The following is a 16,325-nucleotide window of genomic DNA, read 5'->3' as shown; positions in this document are numbered from 1 at the left end:
TTGTCAATCCTATTTTTAATGGTAACTCAACTCAAAAACTATTTTTTTGTCATGTATTTTATTAGTCCATTGCAAAACACAGCATCATATGATGCAAAATGCATAATACGGGACAGATTTCTGTATTTTGAAAGTTACATATCTTGAAAACTTGATTGCTGACATGCAAAACATTTTGGGACTATGTCAACAACGGACTAATGAAACAAATACCAAAATATTGTTTTTGGGTAAAGATTTCCTTTAAGGCTTTCCAAGCATTGAGTCATAATTCTATGCTATCTGTTGCATGATGACACGCTCTGTTATTGTAATAAAAGCAGACCTTACATTCGACCTAAATATGACAACATCTGGTAATATGACGTGTGGGATATATGTAACAGCTTACGATAAATCCTTTCAACCCTAAGTGAAGTGCAATCTGTTGATAAGACAGGTAATAAATGTATCTTTGACAAATAAGCCAACACGACGAGGAGTGCACACCAAGCATGAAACAATACTGTCATTGTGATCGTGTTGTTAGCTGTCATGTCATTCCATTTACATGCTATATGTCATAGACTATGTGTGCATACAAGTGGTACTCATACATCACAGATTTGCCTTGGGTATCAGCGCTGTGTATTTCTTTCTTCAATGGGTATAGTGTATATTCTAAGGTTGCTCCCTAAGGATAAGAGGTGAATACAACATTGGTACAATAGGTTTTGAGATGGTATTCTCCTTGCAAACATATCACAACTAACCAAATGGAAGACAACCAAATATGAGCGAAATTGTGAATTTAAATCAGACAGAAATCCTATTTTGATTCAACTCTGCAAAATCTTTCTATAAGGGAATATATGCTGCTTATGTACCGAGTGTAATTATAAGAAACAGCAGGAAGTATTCAAGGTATTCAAGAAAATAAAGTCGATCAATTCTCACCCTGTGCCATTATTTCTTGACGTAAGGTCCATTTAATTACAGGGAAATACTTATCATGCACATTTTAATTATGTTACCTTACCTTAAACAGTCCAGCTAGGACATAGCACCATCTAGAGTTGGACTATGGGGATATAAACACTGAAGGCATACATCTCCTATTTAGGGAAACTAACTCAATATATTTTAAAATGACTAAAGCTGTGTAGAGATACTGTGTAGAGATGTGATGGACATATATTCATAATTTCTCGATGAACTGTGCACGGTCTTGACTGTTCAGCTTGCTAATAATCAATCACTAGAGAGTCYGGGAGCGTAAAAATTTCAGAAAACGATGGATAGGACTATTTTTATGCTAATTTTGACAGCAGGGAAATATAACACATTTTCAGTGCAGACCTCCGGACCTCGTTGAAGACCGAATGCGTCCCCTGGAGCAAAATGAGTTTGACACCCCTGCTCTTAAACATTAGAATACTGGGGTTATCTGATTTAAAAGTGAGTGACCGTTCATAATTGCTTTTGCAAGAGTAAGGATATAGTAATACTCTATGTTACAGCTTCAGCTCTTATTTGATCATATTATCAATATTACAAATATTCCTGTACAAGGATAATTGTTATGAGTAATTTCAGGTTAAACAGGTTAAACATACTGTATATAGTCTTCATTTGGTTTATTTTACCCAAGATCTTGTTTTCGTAGTACCCTGTAGAAAAAAATAACACTCCCTCTAAGTGCCTGGGAGTAGGCAGACGTGAACATCAGAGGCARCCCCCCCCCCCCCTCCTCTCTCACACGTAACATGTGTGTGCTTAGGTTTTAGGTTCTCAGAGGTAGTGGAGGGGTCTAGTCCCATGCAGGTCATAAAACTGTGTAGCAGGGTAACCACTACCATCTGTCCTCACATTACACACATGCACACCCCGCCGCACTCTCTCAGCGCTCAATGGCTTCCACACGGCGCCCTGCCATTTGAGACATACCCTCCCCTCTCTAACCCTGTCCCCACCCCCCAATAACAGCAACATTTAGAAGGGGATGGGAAAATGGGGCTGGAAAGGTGGAAAGGGAGTCAGTTTAATCAGGACATTTATTTCCAGGGGTTTGTTTCAGGCCTGTGCTGGTGGAAGAGCCTCAGATGAGACAGTAGTGAATCGCCCGATGGGAATTTTCTAATTCTGTTCTGTTCTGTTCTGGTGTTGCTACCAGGGCTCTCCAACCCTGTTCCTGGAGAGCTACCATCCTGTAGTGTTTCATTCCAACCCTAATCTAGCGCACCTAATTCTAATAATTAGCTGGTTTACAAGATGAATCTGGTTAGTTACAACTGGGGTTGAAGTGAAAACCTACAGGAGGGTAGCTCTCCAGGACATGGTTGGAGAGCCCTGCTAAACGGTGTATCTTCATATCCTCCATGTCTATCTTGTGGAGAGACCATAAAACAGCAAGGTGGTCAAAACGGCAATAATGTGTCACATATGATATCAGCTAAAATGCTCATAATAATTTATTCACAATGCCAAGTTTTAAAACTGAGTGGTCACACAACTTGTCTGCAAGTCCAATTTAGTCTTGCGAGCTAGACACCTTAACGTCGATCTCCAGCTTCCCCGCAAAAACAAAACTGAGGTCTCACAAAAGTAATGAAGAAAACACCCAGGAGTTTGATCTAGGCAAATGCAAATTTCCCGTTCCCTCGACGACAAACGGGAAACCATCAATTTCAACCATTCTATTATGATAGATGGACTTTTCTAGTCCTTCCACTCTAAATAAATAAACCAAACAATAACCCATATATATTACTCTGGTTCTGTCAACCTATAAATCGTCCTGTTGGTTTAGCGGATATGTGCGGATTCAAATTTACCCTAGGACATTTATTAGGCCTTAGGCTAAAACGCTGCGGTTTCTCATAGTGAGCTGCAGGAGCTACCGTTATAAGGCTTTGGCCCTGATGATGACACACACTATAATAAATCACAATGCCGAAGAGAACAAGGAGGTGGTGTTCAGTCCCTCTGATATGTACTTACGCAGGGTGGCGGGGCAATTCATCTAGGTGTATTGTGTGAGGGCCCCCAGGCACATTCAACACGTCCCGGCTGCATACATTAGCTCCCATGATGTTGTAGTGCTATAGAGTGATTGCCCATGGGAATACATGTAGCCATTGTTTATCACAGAAAGCATTTCAGCTGATCGAAGACACCTGCCGGGGATAGCTCCTTGAAAATGAGAGCAACACGGACTATCTTCTCATAATGCTACCGATGCTATTGTTCTGTGTAGTATGTAGTAGGCCTATGGGGGATCAGCCYTTGTGTTCTGTCATACACTGAGTGTACAAAACATTAGAAACACCTGATCTTTTCATAGATTGACCAGGTGAATCCAGGTGAAAGATATGATCCATTATTGATGTCTCTTGTTAAATCCACTCCAAATCAGTGTAGATGAAGGGGAGGAGACAGGTTAAAGAAGGATTTTAAGCCTTGAGACATGGAATGTGTATGTGGGCCATTCCGAGGGTGAATGGGCAAGACAAAAGTCATTTGAACGGGGTAGGGTACTAGGTGCAAGGTGCAACGGTTTGAGTGTGTCAAGAACAGCTGGGTTTTTCATGCTCAGGTTCCTGTGTGTATTAATAATGGCTCACCACCCAAAGGACATCCAGCCAACTTGACACAACTTTTGGAAGCATTGGAGTCAACATTGGCTAGCATCCCTGTGGAATGCTTTCGACACCTTGTAGAATTCATGCCCTGACAAATTGAGGCTGTTCTGAGGGCAAAAAGGGGTGCAAGTCAATATTGGGAAGGTGTTCCTAATGTTTTGTACACTCAGTTGTTCTTAGGAAGGATATTCACTGATCAGTCGTTTTATCAGCAGCCTGGGGTTATAATATAAAATGAAACCAAGAAACTTGAATCTATAATGATTTTTTTTAAGGAACCATAATGGAAATAAGTCCCTGACTTTGTGATATTCCGGTCACATTTTTATACTGTGTGTATGTTTTTCTTTCAACTGGCATATAAAATCAATCAATAAATCTCAGATTTACAGTGGAGCCCATTTATTGTATGTTGCCTTTTCTTTATTGGCTTTTGTTTTCGGCCAAATCCACTCATATGTTGTATGTGTTAACATTACTTTATAGTTAGTTGTGACCAACACATTTACACAGGCAGCCCACTTCTGATCTTTTTCTATCACTTGGTATTTTGACCAATCAGATCAGCTCTTTTGCCCATAATTGGGCAAAAGATCAGAATTGGGCTGCCTGTCTAAACGCACTCAGGCACACAATGGATCATTTGACTGGTGAGGTGAATTGTTATCCATGAGCACCACCTGGTGGTGAATGCTATAGCATGTCACTGGAAATGACCATGCGCTAGAACAATTCAAACAAGGCAGGTAAAGAATTTACTGTAACTGGTCTCCAACCCCATTCAAAATGGTATGTATTTAATGGAAGGCGAATAAGTCTAATTATAACCAATTAAATTCAATGAAATATATTATTTGGGGGTAGGGGTGGGCAGGGATAAAAATCAGGATTTTGGCGGTGGTGAAACTGCTACAAATCCATAATCCCCTAAATGTGTTGCTTTTCTATGATTGTTTTCAGCTGATGTATTACATTTCCACTGTTTAAAGTACCAAGGTTATGGTGATGTCGTAGTATTTTGATTGTCTCTCACATATTACTAAATCAGATTATGATTCACATGGAGTTTTATTCAAATTGAGACAGAGMTATTAAAACCACATCAAAAAGACACAAAAATACAAAACAATTTGTTATGAGATACTGATAATAGCTCTTAGAGGGAACATCTTCAACCAAGCATTCATCCCCTCTTTCTCCCTGTGACTCATTTTAACCCTCCCGACCCACCCTATCACAGTCTCTCCCAACCATTCCGCTCACTAGCCCTCTCTCCCGCTCTCTCATTGTCTATCTCTCCCTCCCTCTCCTCTATTGCGTGGGTAGGGTCTGTGTCTTGCCTCCCACAGTGGTGAGCTGCATCAGACTGCCCGATGCTGGACGATCTGCACCAGTGGCCCAATTGAAGAAAGTTCTGGAAGAAAGAAAAATAAGAGGATGAGACTATGGAGATAGTGTTGTCTAATGTCTAACTATAAAAAAAAGTGTTAAACAAAACTAAATGTATTTTATACTTGAGATTCTTCAAAGTAGCCACCCTTTGCCTTGATGACAGCTTTGCACACTCTTGGCATTCTCTTAACCAGCTTCATGAGATAATCACCTAGAATGCATTTCAATAAACAGGTGTGCCTTGTTAAAAGTGAATTTGTCGAATTTCTATCATTCTTAATGCGTTTGAGACAATTAGTTGTGTTGTGATAAGGTAGGGTTGGTATACAGAAGATTTGGTAAAAGACCAAGTCCATATTATGGAAAGAATAGCTCAAATAAGCAAAGAGAAACGGCAGTCCATCGTTACTTTTTGACATGAAGGTCAGTCAATTCAGACCATTTCAAGAACTTTGAATGTTTCTTCAAGTGCAGCCGCAAAAAAACATTAATGTGCTTTGATGAAACTGGCTCTCATGAGGACCTCCACAGAAAAGGAAGACCCAGAGTTACCTCTGCTGCAGAGGATACGTTCATTAGAGTTACTAGCCTCAGACATTGCAGCCCAAATAAATGCTTTACCGAGTTCAAGGAACAGACACATCTCACAATCAACTGTTGAGAGGAGACTGCATGAATCAGGCCTTCGTGGTCAAATTGCTGCAAAGAAACCACTACTAAAGGACACCAATAATTACAAGAGACTTGCTTGGGCAAGAAACACGAGCAATGGACATTAGACTTGTGGATATCTGTAATTTGGTCTGATGAGTCCAAATTTGACATTTTCATTCCAACCGCTGTGTCTTTGTGAGACGCAGAGTAGGTGAACAGATGATCTCTGCATGTGTGGCTCCCACCGTGAAGCATGGAGGAGGAGGTGTGATGGTGCTTTGCTGGTGACACTATCAGTGATTTATTTAGAATTCAAAGCATACTTAACCAGCATGGCTACCACAGCAATACACCATCCCCATCTGGTTTGCGGTTAATGGGACTATCATTTGTTTTTCAACAGGACCTCCAGGCTGTGTAAGGGCTATTTGACCAAGAAGGAGAGTAATGGAGTGCTGTATCAGATGACCTGGCCTCCACAATCACCCAACCTTAACCCAATTGAGATGGTTTGGGATGAGTTGGACCGCAGAGTGAAGGAAAAGCAGCCAACAAGTGCTCAGCATATGTGGGAACTCCTTCAAGACTGTTGGAAAAGCATTCCAGGTGAAGCTGGTTGAGAGAATGCCAAGAGTGTGCAAAGCTGTCATATAGGCAAAGGGTGGCTAATTTGAAGAATCGCAAATATATTTAGATTTGTTTAACACTTTTTTGGTTCCTACAGGATTCCATGTGTCATTTCATAGTGTTGATGTCTTCACTATTATTCTACTATGTAGAAAATAGTAAAAATAAAGAAAAACCCTTGAATGAGTAGGTGTGTCCAAACTTTTGACTGGTACTGTAGATACAGTATCTCTGTGCCTCTTAGTATGATTTGAGTTCTTGTTAGCCAATTACCTATTTCAACAACACATTTTCATGAGCTAGCCTATTCCAGTGATGTAGTCAAGTCACTAAACCTCGAGTCCCAAGTCCCTTGTGTTCGAGGAAGAGTCCTAGTCAGAGTCTTTATATTCGAGTCACGAGTCCCGTGTTAGTGCTAAAAGCGAGACCTATGGTCTTGCACATTGGTAAGGCTAGGAGCTACAGTAGCTATCCGACATGTGCTGTTGTAGCTAGCATGTTGAATTATGCAATGGAGAGAGACTTTCAAATAAAATGACATTTTATTTGTCACATGCCTTGAATACAAAAGGTGAAATGCTTACTTACAAGCCCTTAAAAAATATATTTATATATATTTTTTATACAACTTTTTATAAATTAAAGTAAGAAAAAAAGTTACACAATATAATAACAATAACGAGGATATACAGTGCATTCGGAAAGTATTCAGACTCCTTGACTTTTTCCACATTTTGTTACGTTACAACCTTATTCTAAAATTGATTAAATTGTTTTTTTCCCACCTCAAATCAACACACAATACCCCATAATGACAAAGCAAAAACAGTTTTTTAGAAAATGTTGCTAATTTATTAAATTTAAATTTACATAAGTATTCAGACCCTTTACTCAGTACTTTGTTAAAGCACCTTTGGCTGCGATTACAGGCTTGAGTCTTCTTGGGTATGATGCTTCAAGCTTGGCACACCTGTATTTGGGGAGGGGCTCTCATTCTGCRCTGCAAATCCCCTGATGCTCTGTCAGGTTGAATAGGGAGTGTTGCTGCACAGCTATTTTCAGGTCTTTCCAGAGATGTCTGGGCTCTGGCTGGGCCACTGAAGGACATTCAGAGGCTTGTCCCAAAGCCACTCCTGTATTGTCTTGGCTGTGTTCTTAGTGTCATTGTCCTGTTGGAAGGTGAACCTTCGCCCCAGTCTGAGGTCCTGAGCACTCTGGAGCAGGTTTTCATCAAGGATCTTTCTGTACTTTGATCCGTTCATCTTTTCCTTGATTCTGACTAGTCTCCCAGTCCCTGCCGCTGAACAACATCCCCACAGCATGATGGTGCCACCACCATGCTTCACCGTAGGGATGGTGCCAGGCTTCCTCCAGACGTGACGCTTGGCATTCAGGCCAAAGAGTTCAATCCTGATTTCATCAGACCAGAGGATTTTGTTTCTCATGGTCTGAGAGTCTTTAGGTGCCTTTTGGGAAACTCCAAGTAGGCTGTCATGTGTCTTTTACTGAGGCCACTCCTCAGTAAAAGACACATGACAGCCTACTTGGAGTTTACCATTAAAGCCTGATTGGTGGAGTGCTGCAAAGATGGTTGTCCTTCTGGAAGGTTCTCCCATCTCCACAGAGGAACTCTAGAGCTCTGTCAGAGTGACCATTGGGTTCTTGATCACCTCCCTGACCAAGGCCTTTCTCCACCGATTGGCCAGCTCTAGGAAGAGTCTTGGTGGTTCTAAAACACCAATTTAAGAATGATGGAGGCCACTGTGTGCTTGGGGACCTTCAATGCTGCAGACATTTTTTGGTACCCTTCCCAGATCAGTGTCTCGACACAATCCTGCCTCGGAGCGCTACGGACAATTCCGTCGACCTCATGGCTTGGTTTTTGCTCTGACATGCACTGTCAACTGTGGGACATCATATAGGACAGGTGTGTGCCTTTCCAAATCATGTCCAATCAATAGAATTGACCACAGCTGGACTCCAATCAAGTTGTCGAAACATCTCCAGGATGATCAATGGAAACAGGATGCACCTGAGCTCAACTTCGAGTGTCATAGCAAAGGGTCTGAATACTTATGTAAATAAGGTGTTTTTTTATACATTTGCAAACATTTCTAAAAAACTGTTTTTGCCTTGTTGTTATGGGCCATTGTGTGCAGATTACTGAGAATATATATTTTTGAATCCATTTTCGATTTCCCGAAGGTACTGTATACAGGGATTACCGGTACCGAGTCAATGTGCAGGGATACAGGTTAGTCGAGGTAATTGAGGTAATATGTCCATGTAGGTAGGGGTAAAGTGACTATGCATAGATAATAAACAGCGAGTACCAGCTATTTCTGACAACAAAGTCACCAATAGTCAAGTCTGAGTCCAAGTCGTGCCTGGCCATGCAGTCATGAGTGAACAGGGAGCACAGTCCGAGTCATCACTGGTTGAGTCAGAGTCGAGTCATGAGTCATAAAAATCGTGACTTGGGTCCGAGTCAAGCCTGAGTCCTGGACTCGAGTACTACAACACTGGTCTACTCGCACGTCAGTCAACATTCATACTCCAGTCCATCAAGCGGACATTTGAGAAACAGCAGAGACTGTATCAAAGTGTTAATTGAATTGCCCTCTCCCATTGCTTCTATTTATACTTCCTGACCCTCATCTGTTTCTACTCTTAATCTGTAGGGTTAATGACATCCAACTATTCTGGGATTATAAAACTGGATAAAATCCCATCTAGTCTACCACGGTACAGAGGAGAGACTGGAGACTCAGCGGTCTGTGTCTAAGATGACATGAATAGAGGAACACAAACTTTAGGGGCTCCATACGCTAGCTTAGAATAGACCCACAAAGAAAGTATAGCTCATTCATGTTTGTGTATGTTAATTACATTCATATAGTTAACATCACATTTACAAGARATTTGGGCAAATCCTGAGAAGAGGATTTGTAAGTAATAGAAGCCAAGAGTGTCCAAGTCATTTAAGATAATTAGTTGATTAATATGTCCATCAAATTCATATTTTTATCACATTACAGTATTATTCAAACCAGATATTTGGCTCTACATATCTTTTGGCAAGGTGTTGATTTTAACAATACAATTGAGTAGGCTATTTTCCAGCATTGCCATCTTCTGGCGAAATATCGGTATACAGCAATTTTCTTAAATAAAAAGATAGTCTATAATTATAGTCATACATTGATCAAGAGATACGTGTTCTTTACCCTGGAATACACCTAATGATGGTCTTAAAGCAGAAATATACTGTACATTTAATTTTTAAGTTTGTTTTATCTGATATTTAGTTGATCTCAAACAGTAATGTTAACAACCCATCATCCACCATATCGCACTCACTCTGAAATGTACTCCAGCGGTGTCCAGGAACCAAAGTCTGCATCAGGCATGAACTTCCTGTTCATCGGCGTATCCAAGGTTACCCTGTGTAATCAAGTTACATGATAGTGATCTGGCAGTCGTAGGAACTGACCTGAGGCCTGAGGATCTTGCCCTGGACTGATTGTAACAGCCTCATGTAATCCCCCTGTCTACATATTAAAACACAAAAGCAAAGCTAAAGCGTAGAGATGATATCTCTATTGTCTTATTTACTGCCAGCGAGCATCCAACAACCTCTTTGATTTCACAGTTATATTTTGAGATGAGCAAGATAATTGCTACATAAAACACTTACATATATTGAAATATGATTTTAGACATCTGTTGTATTAGTTGCATGTTTTAATGTGCACAGTTGCAGTCTACAGTCTATTCTTGTGTGTGCACAGTTGCAGTCTACAGTCTATTCTTGTGTGTGCGCACAGTTGCAGTCTACAGTCTATTCTTGTGTGTGCGCACAGTTGCAGTCTACAGTCTATTCTTTGCTGGGCGCACAGTTGCAGTCTACAGTCTATTCTGTGTTGGCACAGTTGCAGTCTACAGTCTATTCTTGTGTGTGCGCACATTGCAGTCTACAGTCTTTCTTGTGTGTGCACAGTTGCAGTCTACAGTCTTTCTTGTGTGTGCACAGTTGCAGTCTACAGTCTATTCAATGTGCACACAGTTGCAGTGAACTAAGCAACCCTCGTCCTATACGTATTGGTAGTGCAGAAGAACTGCAAGTCACGGCGGTAATGCTAACCATATGTGACAGCTATTAGTAGCCTGGCAGGTGGCCTCAGCCCAACCTCATGTAATTGGAATGTACCATAACAGAGCCCTGCGAATATTGACAATGAAACCCAGATACAGGCTTCTCATAGTGACTTTGCAAAAAAAAGTGCTTTACATGCATCAGTTAATCAATGAAACAGTGTAAACAGATAGCTGCTCATGAGGTGAATACAAGAGCGACTGAGGGAGTCTTCTTCCTTTCAGCACAGGCAAATCTGTATCTGAGTACACCTACAACTGTGACATCGCTTACAAAATAAAGGATTTCCTTCTTTTCATTATTTACCCTTTGACCTCTGTTTCTGCAAAAAAATTAAACTCCCAACGACTTTCTAATGAGCGCAGGGTTTTCCTATTCCTAATTAGGAAATAAACTTGGCAGGCGATCAGATGACTCACGGTAGTATGGCTACAGCCACACCTCCAGGGGGCATCCCACTGTCTTCTCCGGCTAGACTCTGACAGAGCTGGTGGACTGCTGCCTTGGCCATGCCATAGCCCACCATGCCTGGGGAGAGAAAGACAGAGGGATGAAGAGAGGGAGGGTGATCTAGGAGAGATGGTTGGATAAGTGAGTTGTCATTTATACAAAACAGCCAAATCAGATAAGCAGAGGAAAAACACCAATAAATCTCACCATTATAACAAGGGACATGAAATATACACAATAAGTGTTACAAAGTAATACACGTAATACACAGTACCAGTCAAACGTTTGGACACGCCTACTCATTACAGGGTTTTTCTTTATTTGTACTATTTTCTACATTGTAGAATAATAGTGAAGACATCAGAACTATGAAATAACACATATGGAATCATGTAGCAAGCAAAAAAGTGTTAAACAAATCTTGAGACAATCAGTTATGTTGTGACAAGGTAGGGGTTGTATACAGAAGATAGCTCTATTTGGTAAAAGACCAAGTCCATATTATGACAAGAACAGCTCAAGTTAGCAAAGAGAAATGACAGTCTGTCATTACTTTAAGAAATGAATGTAAGTCAATCCAGAAAATGTCAAGAACTTTCTTCAAGTGCAATCGCAAAAACCATTAAGCGCTCATGGCTCTCATGAGGACCGCCTCAGGAAAGGAAACCCGAGAGTTACCTCTGCTGCAGAGGATAAGCTCATTAGAGTTACCAGCCTCAGAATTTGCAGCCCAAATAAATGCTTCACAGAGTTCAAGTAACAGACACATCTCAACATCAACTGTTCAGAGGAGACTGGGTGAATCAGGCCTTAGTGGTGGTCTTTGCATTCGACCACAAAAGGACACAAAAAAAGAAGATACTTACTTGGGTCAAGAAACATGAGCAATGGACATTAGACCGGTGAAAATCTGTCCTTTGGTCTGATGAGTCCAAATGTGAGATTTTTGGTTCTAACCGCCTTGTATTTGTGAGATGCAGTATAGGTGAACGGATGATCTCTGCATGTGTGGTTCCCACCGTGAAGCATGGAGGAGGAAGTGTGATGGTGTGGGGGTGCTTTGCTGGTGACACGGTCTGTGATTTATTTAAAATTCAAGGCACAATTAACCAGCATGTCTACCACAGCATTCTGCAACGAAACGCCATCCCATCTGGTTTGCGCTTAGTGGAACTATCATTTGTTTTTCAACAGGACAATGACCCAACACACCTACAGGCGATGTAAGGGCTATTTGACCAAGGAGGAGAGTGATGGAATGCTGCATTAGATGACCTGGCCTTCACAATCACCCGACCTCAACCCAATTGAGATGGTTTGGGATGAGTTAGCCCGCAGAGTGAAGGAAAAGCAGCCAACAAGTGCTCAGGATGTGGGAACTCCGTCAAGACTGTTGGAAGAGCATTCCTGGTGAAGCTGGTTGAGAGAATGCCAAGTGTGCAAAGCTGTCATGAAGGCGACTAATTTGAAGAATCTAAAATCTAAAATATATTTWGATTTGTTTAACACTTTTTAGGCTAGTACATTATTCCATGTGTGTTATTTCATAGTTGATGTCTTCACTATTATTCTACAATGTAAAATAAAGAAAAAAATAAAGAAAAACCCTGGAATGAGTAGGTGTGTCCAAACTTATGACTGGTACTATATGTGATATTACAAACATAGTTTCCTCAGCTGGTGACCTCAAAATATACTATGATGTAACATACATTCACAACACATTTCCTGTTCATATACTATGGACAAATATTCCAGGTGCTTTTGGCTCCCAGAATTTGCCCATTACAGTTGTATTGAGAGATGACTGCTTGTTCCACAAGCATGCTTTTGACTTCCCTTCAATGTTTGTGTTTGTAGCATCTGGAAACAATACGCAGCATTTTCCACGTAGAAACACTTCTTTGAAGAACGTAATATGCTCTCCCCACCCTCATATAAAACAGCGGAGGCATGCCACAGCTACATTTGAAGAATGGACCAATGAGAGAAAGGGGTGGAGAGTTAGCTCTTCCTTAAATTGTGGTTCTCTTTCCAAGATACTGTACTACTAAACTGGAACATATTTGAAATGAAATGGAACACAGTCTTTCGTTGGGGAGAGAATGTCGTATTTGATTGCATAGATGTGCTCCAAATTGCATTTAGGATGGTTCATAGGAAGTGTGCTGAGAACCTATTTCCCCAAAGAGGATTAACAGACTTGCGTGCTGAATCACCCAAAGTTAAATCAATGTTATTTGACAGTTCAACCTCTCTTTTAAATCTAGGGTGAAGGATAAGGGTCATAGGGTGCTCACATGGTTAACTAACCTCAGTCTTTAACCCCAAATCAACCCATAAGCTTTTAGTCCACAATGGAATGTTTACAATGTAGCCTACTCTTCATCTGCGTCTGGCTTTGTAAGACTAAGACACCACTGGAACCCAAACTGCCCAAAGGCAGTATATCAATATTGAGAACTCAGTAAATCAGACACACAAGTAGCTGGTAAAGTATTAAAGCTAAAATAAAAGTTAAAATATAAGCACAGATAACCCCTAAACACACACAATCTTTAAGCACTACTACTACAGTCTTCCACTGTCTTGTTTTTTTGTCAATAGTACAGAGCATTTGTCTTTTGAACAGGCCTAAGGCAATCAATGTTTGATAAGGCATGAGGTAAATGCTTTCCCTACATTATAAAATGAAAAGTAGTTTTAAAAGATGTATTTCTAAAACTCACACACTTCACCTAAAGGCAGCTCTGAGCATTACCTGAGGGGAAATACTGTAGAACCTTTTTTAATAAAAATAAATATTGGCATACAGAGGAGTTAAACTACAGGAAACATCTCCCATTAATATTAGACATACCACTGTCAAAATAAACCAACCCCCCTCAGGGAAATCTCTGCAATTTCCTGGCCTTTGTCTAGATTATCACTAGTAAGCTACATTGCAATAGGAGAACAGCACAGCACACTCTAACCATGTCCACATGTGCAGGACCCAAATTCTGCTGACTCATTCTCCTCCCCAATCTGACAGCCAATGAGAGCGGGAGCTTTGTAGCGACTGCTAATCAGGGATTTTAGGTGCCCCAGTGTCAGGAGTTGTATTGTTGTCAAGGCCATCGTATGGGTAACACACCACACAGGGAATGGCATGAGTCCTTGGTCCTATAGGTACCTTCACATGCATACAGGGTCTAAAATATCAGAGCATTGTGTGAAAAAAAAAATTGTAGGAACAATTTCTCTCCTCATAATTGTCCGACATCGTGAAATGTCACTATGTATATCATAACAAACATGTTGCTCATATTTTAGTTCCTATGTCATAGGCTTATTTGTACCCATGGGTTACATGTTTTACAAAGTGTTTGATGACATAAGCTGCTATTTGTTTTGGCTGCCTAAATCGTGACGGCAGTAGATGTATGCCAAAGTCCCTCGGACATCAACGTCGGAATGAAAGGGTGGTCGGAACAGAGGCACAATCTAACAGGGTCAGTATGACAACAATACATGAGAAAATAGAATGCATAATAGAATAAATTACAATACCAGTAGAATATTTTAGAACACCAGAAGAACAGAATAGCAGTAGAGAGTAGAGGTATGTGGCATCTTACCACTAGTGCCACCCAGTGATGCTTTAGCCCCAGCCAGAGTCAGCAGTCCCCCTTGCTTCAGGTGCACAGCAGCCAGGTGGCTGGAGATGGTAGAGGTCCACACACTCTGCTTCCACATCATATCTGTGTTTTTGTACAAGTCTAAAACATACATACGAGAACATTTTGTTTGAGGAGCAACATAGTAATAATGAATGAACACATAACTAAATAGAACACTATACAATGGCACGAACAAACATCCCTGTTGAGAATTCAGCCTAAGGGGAAATTGGTTTTAAAGTAATCATATCAGTGTGTGTGTTCAAAATGAACTGATGATATCTCAGGAAAATGCTGGTGAACTCTGACCTTTTGAGCTGCAATTTCCTCCTGCCCATCCACCTGCCACACACAAGATGGCATCTACTTTCTGGTCCCCTAGCAACTGTGCCACATCTGCTGTCACCTGCAGCAAGAGAAAAAGGGCTCTGGCTGTTTTGCTAATATAACATTTTATTTGAATATATATTTTATCAATTGGAATGTCACCACTTCCTGTGTTTACAATTTGTTGACATCTAGCTGCCACAACAAAGAAATCAATTTAATTTTGCATTTTAAAAAGACATTCAATATGGCAATGAATAGAATAGCCCCCTATAGGCCTTTGCAATAGCATAACCACTGAGTAGAGTTTCCGATCGTGGCATAGAAATTACAGTAATTATCCAGCGTTTTGCAAATGGAAAGTCAATGATCGTTTCCCTTGACACTGGATCATTGACTAAGTCAACACTGTCAACATCACAGAGAGAGCAGGTGAAAGCGCGCTCCTCCTACCTGCCCTGCTTGCTCGGTAAATGACTCCGATAACTTCACCAGCACGTTCGCGTTTGCCTCCTCATTGGCAACGATATCGATGCTGGCTACCCACTATTGTTGGAAAAGAAAGAAGCAATTGAAAATAGGATGATGGTATCGAACTATCCTGCAAAGTAGGCAATTTATTCAACATGCAAGTGATGATATGTTTTCTGAAAGTTCTGGGCTGGCATCGTTCAACGTTAAATGACGACACTTTCATATGGATTAATTTCCTTTCCCTTGCTTCTTACCATATCATCTACTTAACATGTGGTTATTGCAAATAGACACCGTGGCAAGCAACAGCGCACAATCTTTCGTATTTATATTCTATATGTATTCTTTATTTAAAAAAAAAAAAAAACTATAGCACGCTACTCACCCATCCTTTGGATTTGAAGTGCTGAACAATTTTGCTACCTAGTGCGCCTCTTCCTCCGTAAACGAGTACCCGATTGGCAGCCATGCGTTCTTTACTATAAGCTTTAGCAATGATGATTAGTTCACAAAACGCGACAGCTAACGCCGACAGAAAGATATATACAGTATATATAGAGAGGGAAAGAGAACGGACGAGAGAGAAGGAAGGAAAGAATTACACCCACCCACAAGATTTAAAGAGACACACTCAGCACATCAAGAGGCGGATCCTCTAGTTCAGGGGCTGTCTCTTATACACATCTAGATGTGTATAAGAGACAGGTATTGGTGCGTGTAAAAGATCTGCGGGCTGCCGGCTTGCTGCGGTCTGCGGGCCGGTTCTAATAATAAATCAAGATCATCCCAGGGGCCGTAAAAAACCTTCTCGCGGGCCGGATGTGGCCCGCGGGCCTTGACTCTGACATATGTGCTCTAGTTCAATAGTGTTCTAAATTAGTTAGACTGTTAGAAAAGTCTGAGTGCATAGGTTACACCATACTGAAACTCAGTGGAGGGGTTGACACTAATAAGTGCCTTTAA

General features: G+C 40.9%; 1 protein-coding gene across 1 annotated transcript; it reads right to left on the bottom strand.

Annotated features, from left to right (window-relative positions):
• Positions 1–4,669: 4,669 nt before the first annotated feature.
• LOC111967589 (dihydropteridine reductase) lies at positions 4,670–15,954 on the bottom strand. Its single transcript, XM_023992723.2, has 7 exons — positions 15,748–15,954; positions 15,342–15,434; positions 14,871–14,967; positions 14,520–14,660; positions 10,869–10,977; positions 9,654–9,737; positions 4,670–5,034 (listed from the first exon to the last, which is right to left on the bottom strand). Exons 1-7 carry the CDS (start codon positions 15,829–15,831, stop codon positions 4,932–4,934), a joined length of 711 nt encoding a protein of 236 aa, XP_023848491.1. The 5' UTR covers positions 15,832–15,954; the 3' UTR covers positions 4,670–4,931.
• Positions 15,955–16,325: the final 371 nt, after the last annotated feature.

This window comes from Salvelinus sp. IW2-2015, linkage group LG8 (genome assembly GCF_002910315.2).
Source record: "Salvelinus sp. IW2-2015 linkage group LG8, ASM291031v2, whole genome shotgun sequence".
Taxonomy (NCBI): domain Eukaryota; kingdom Metazoa; phylum Chordata; class Actinopteri; order Salmoniformes; family Salmonidae; genus Salvelinus; species Salvelinus sp. IW2-2015.
Note: the sequence above shows the minus strand (reverse complement) of the source record. Positions and strands in the feature narration are given on the sequence as shown.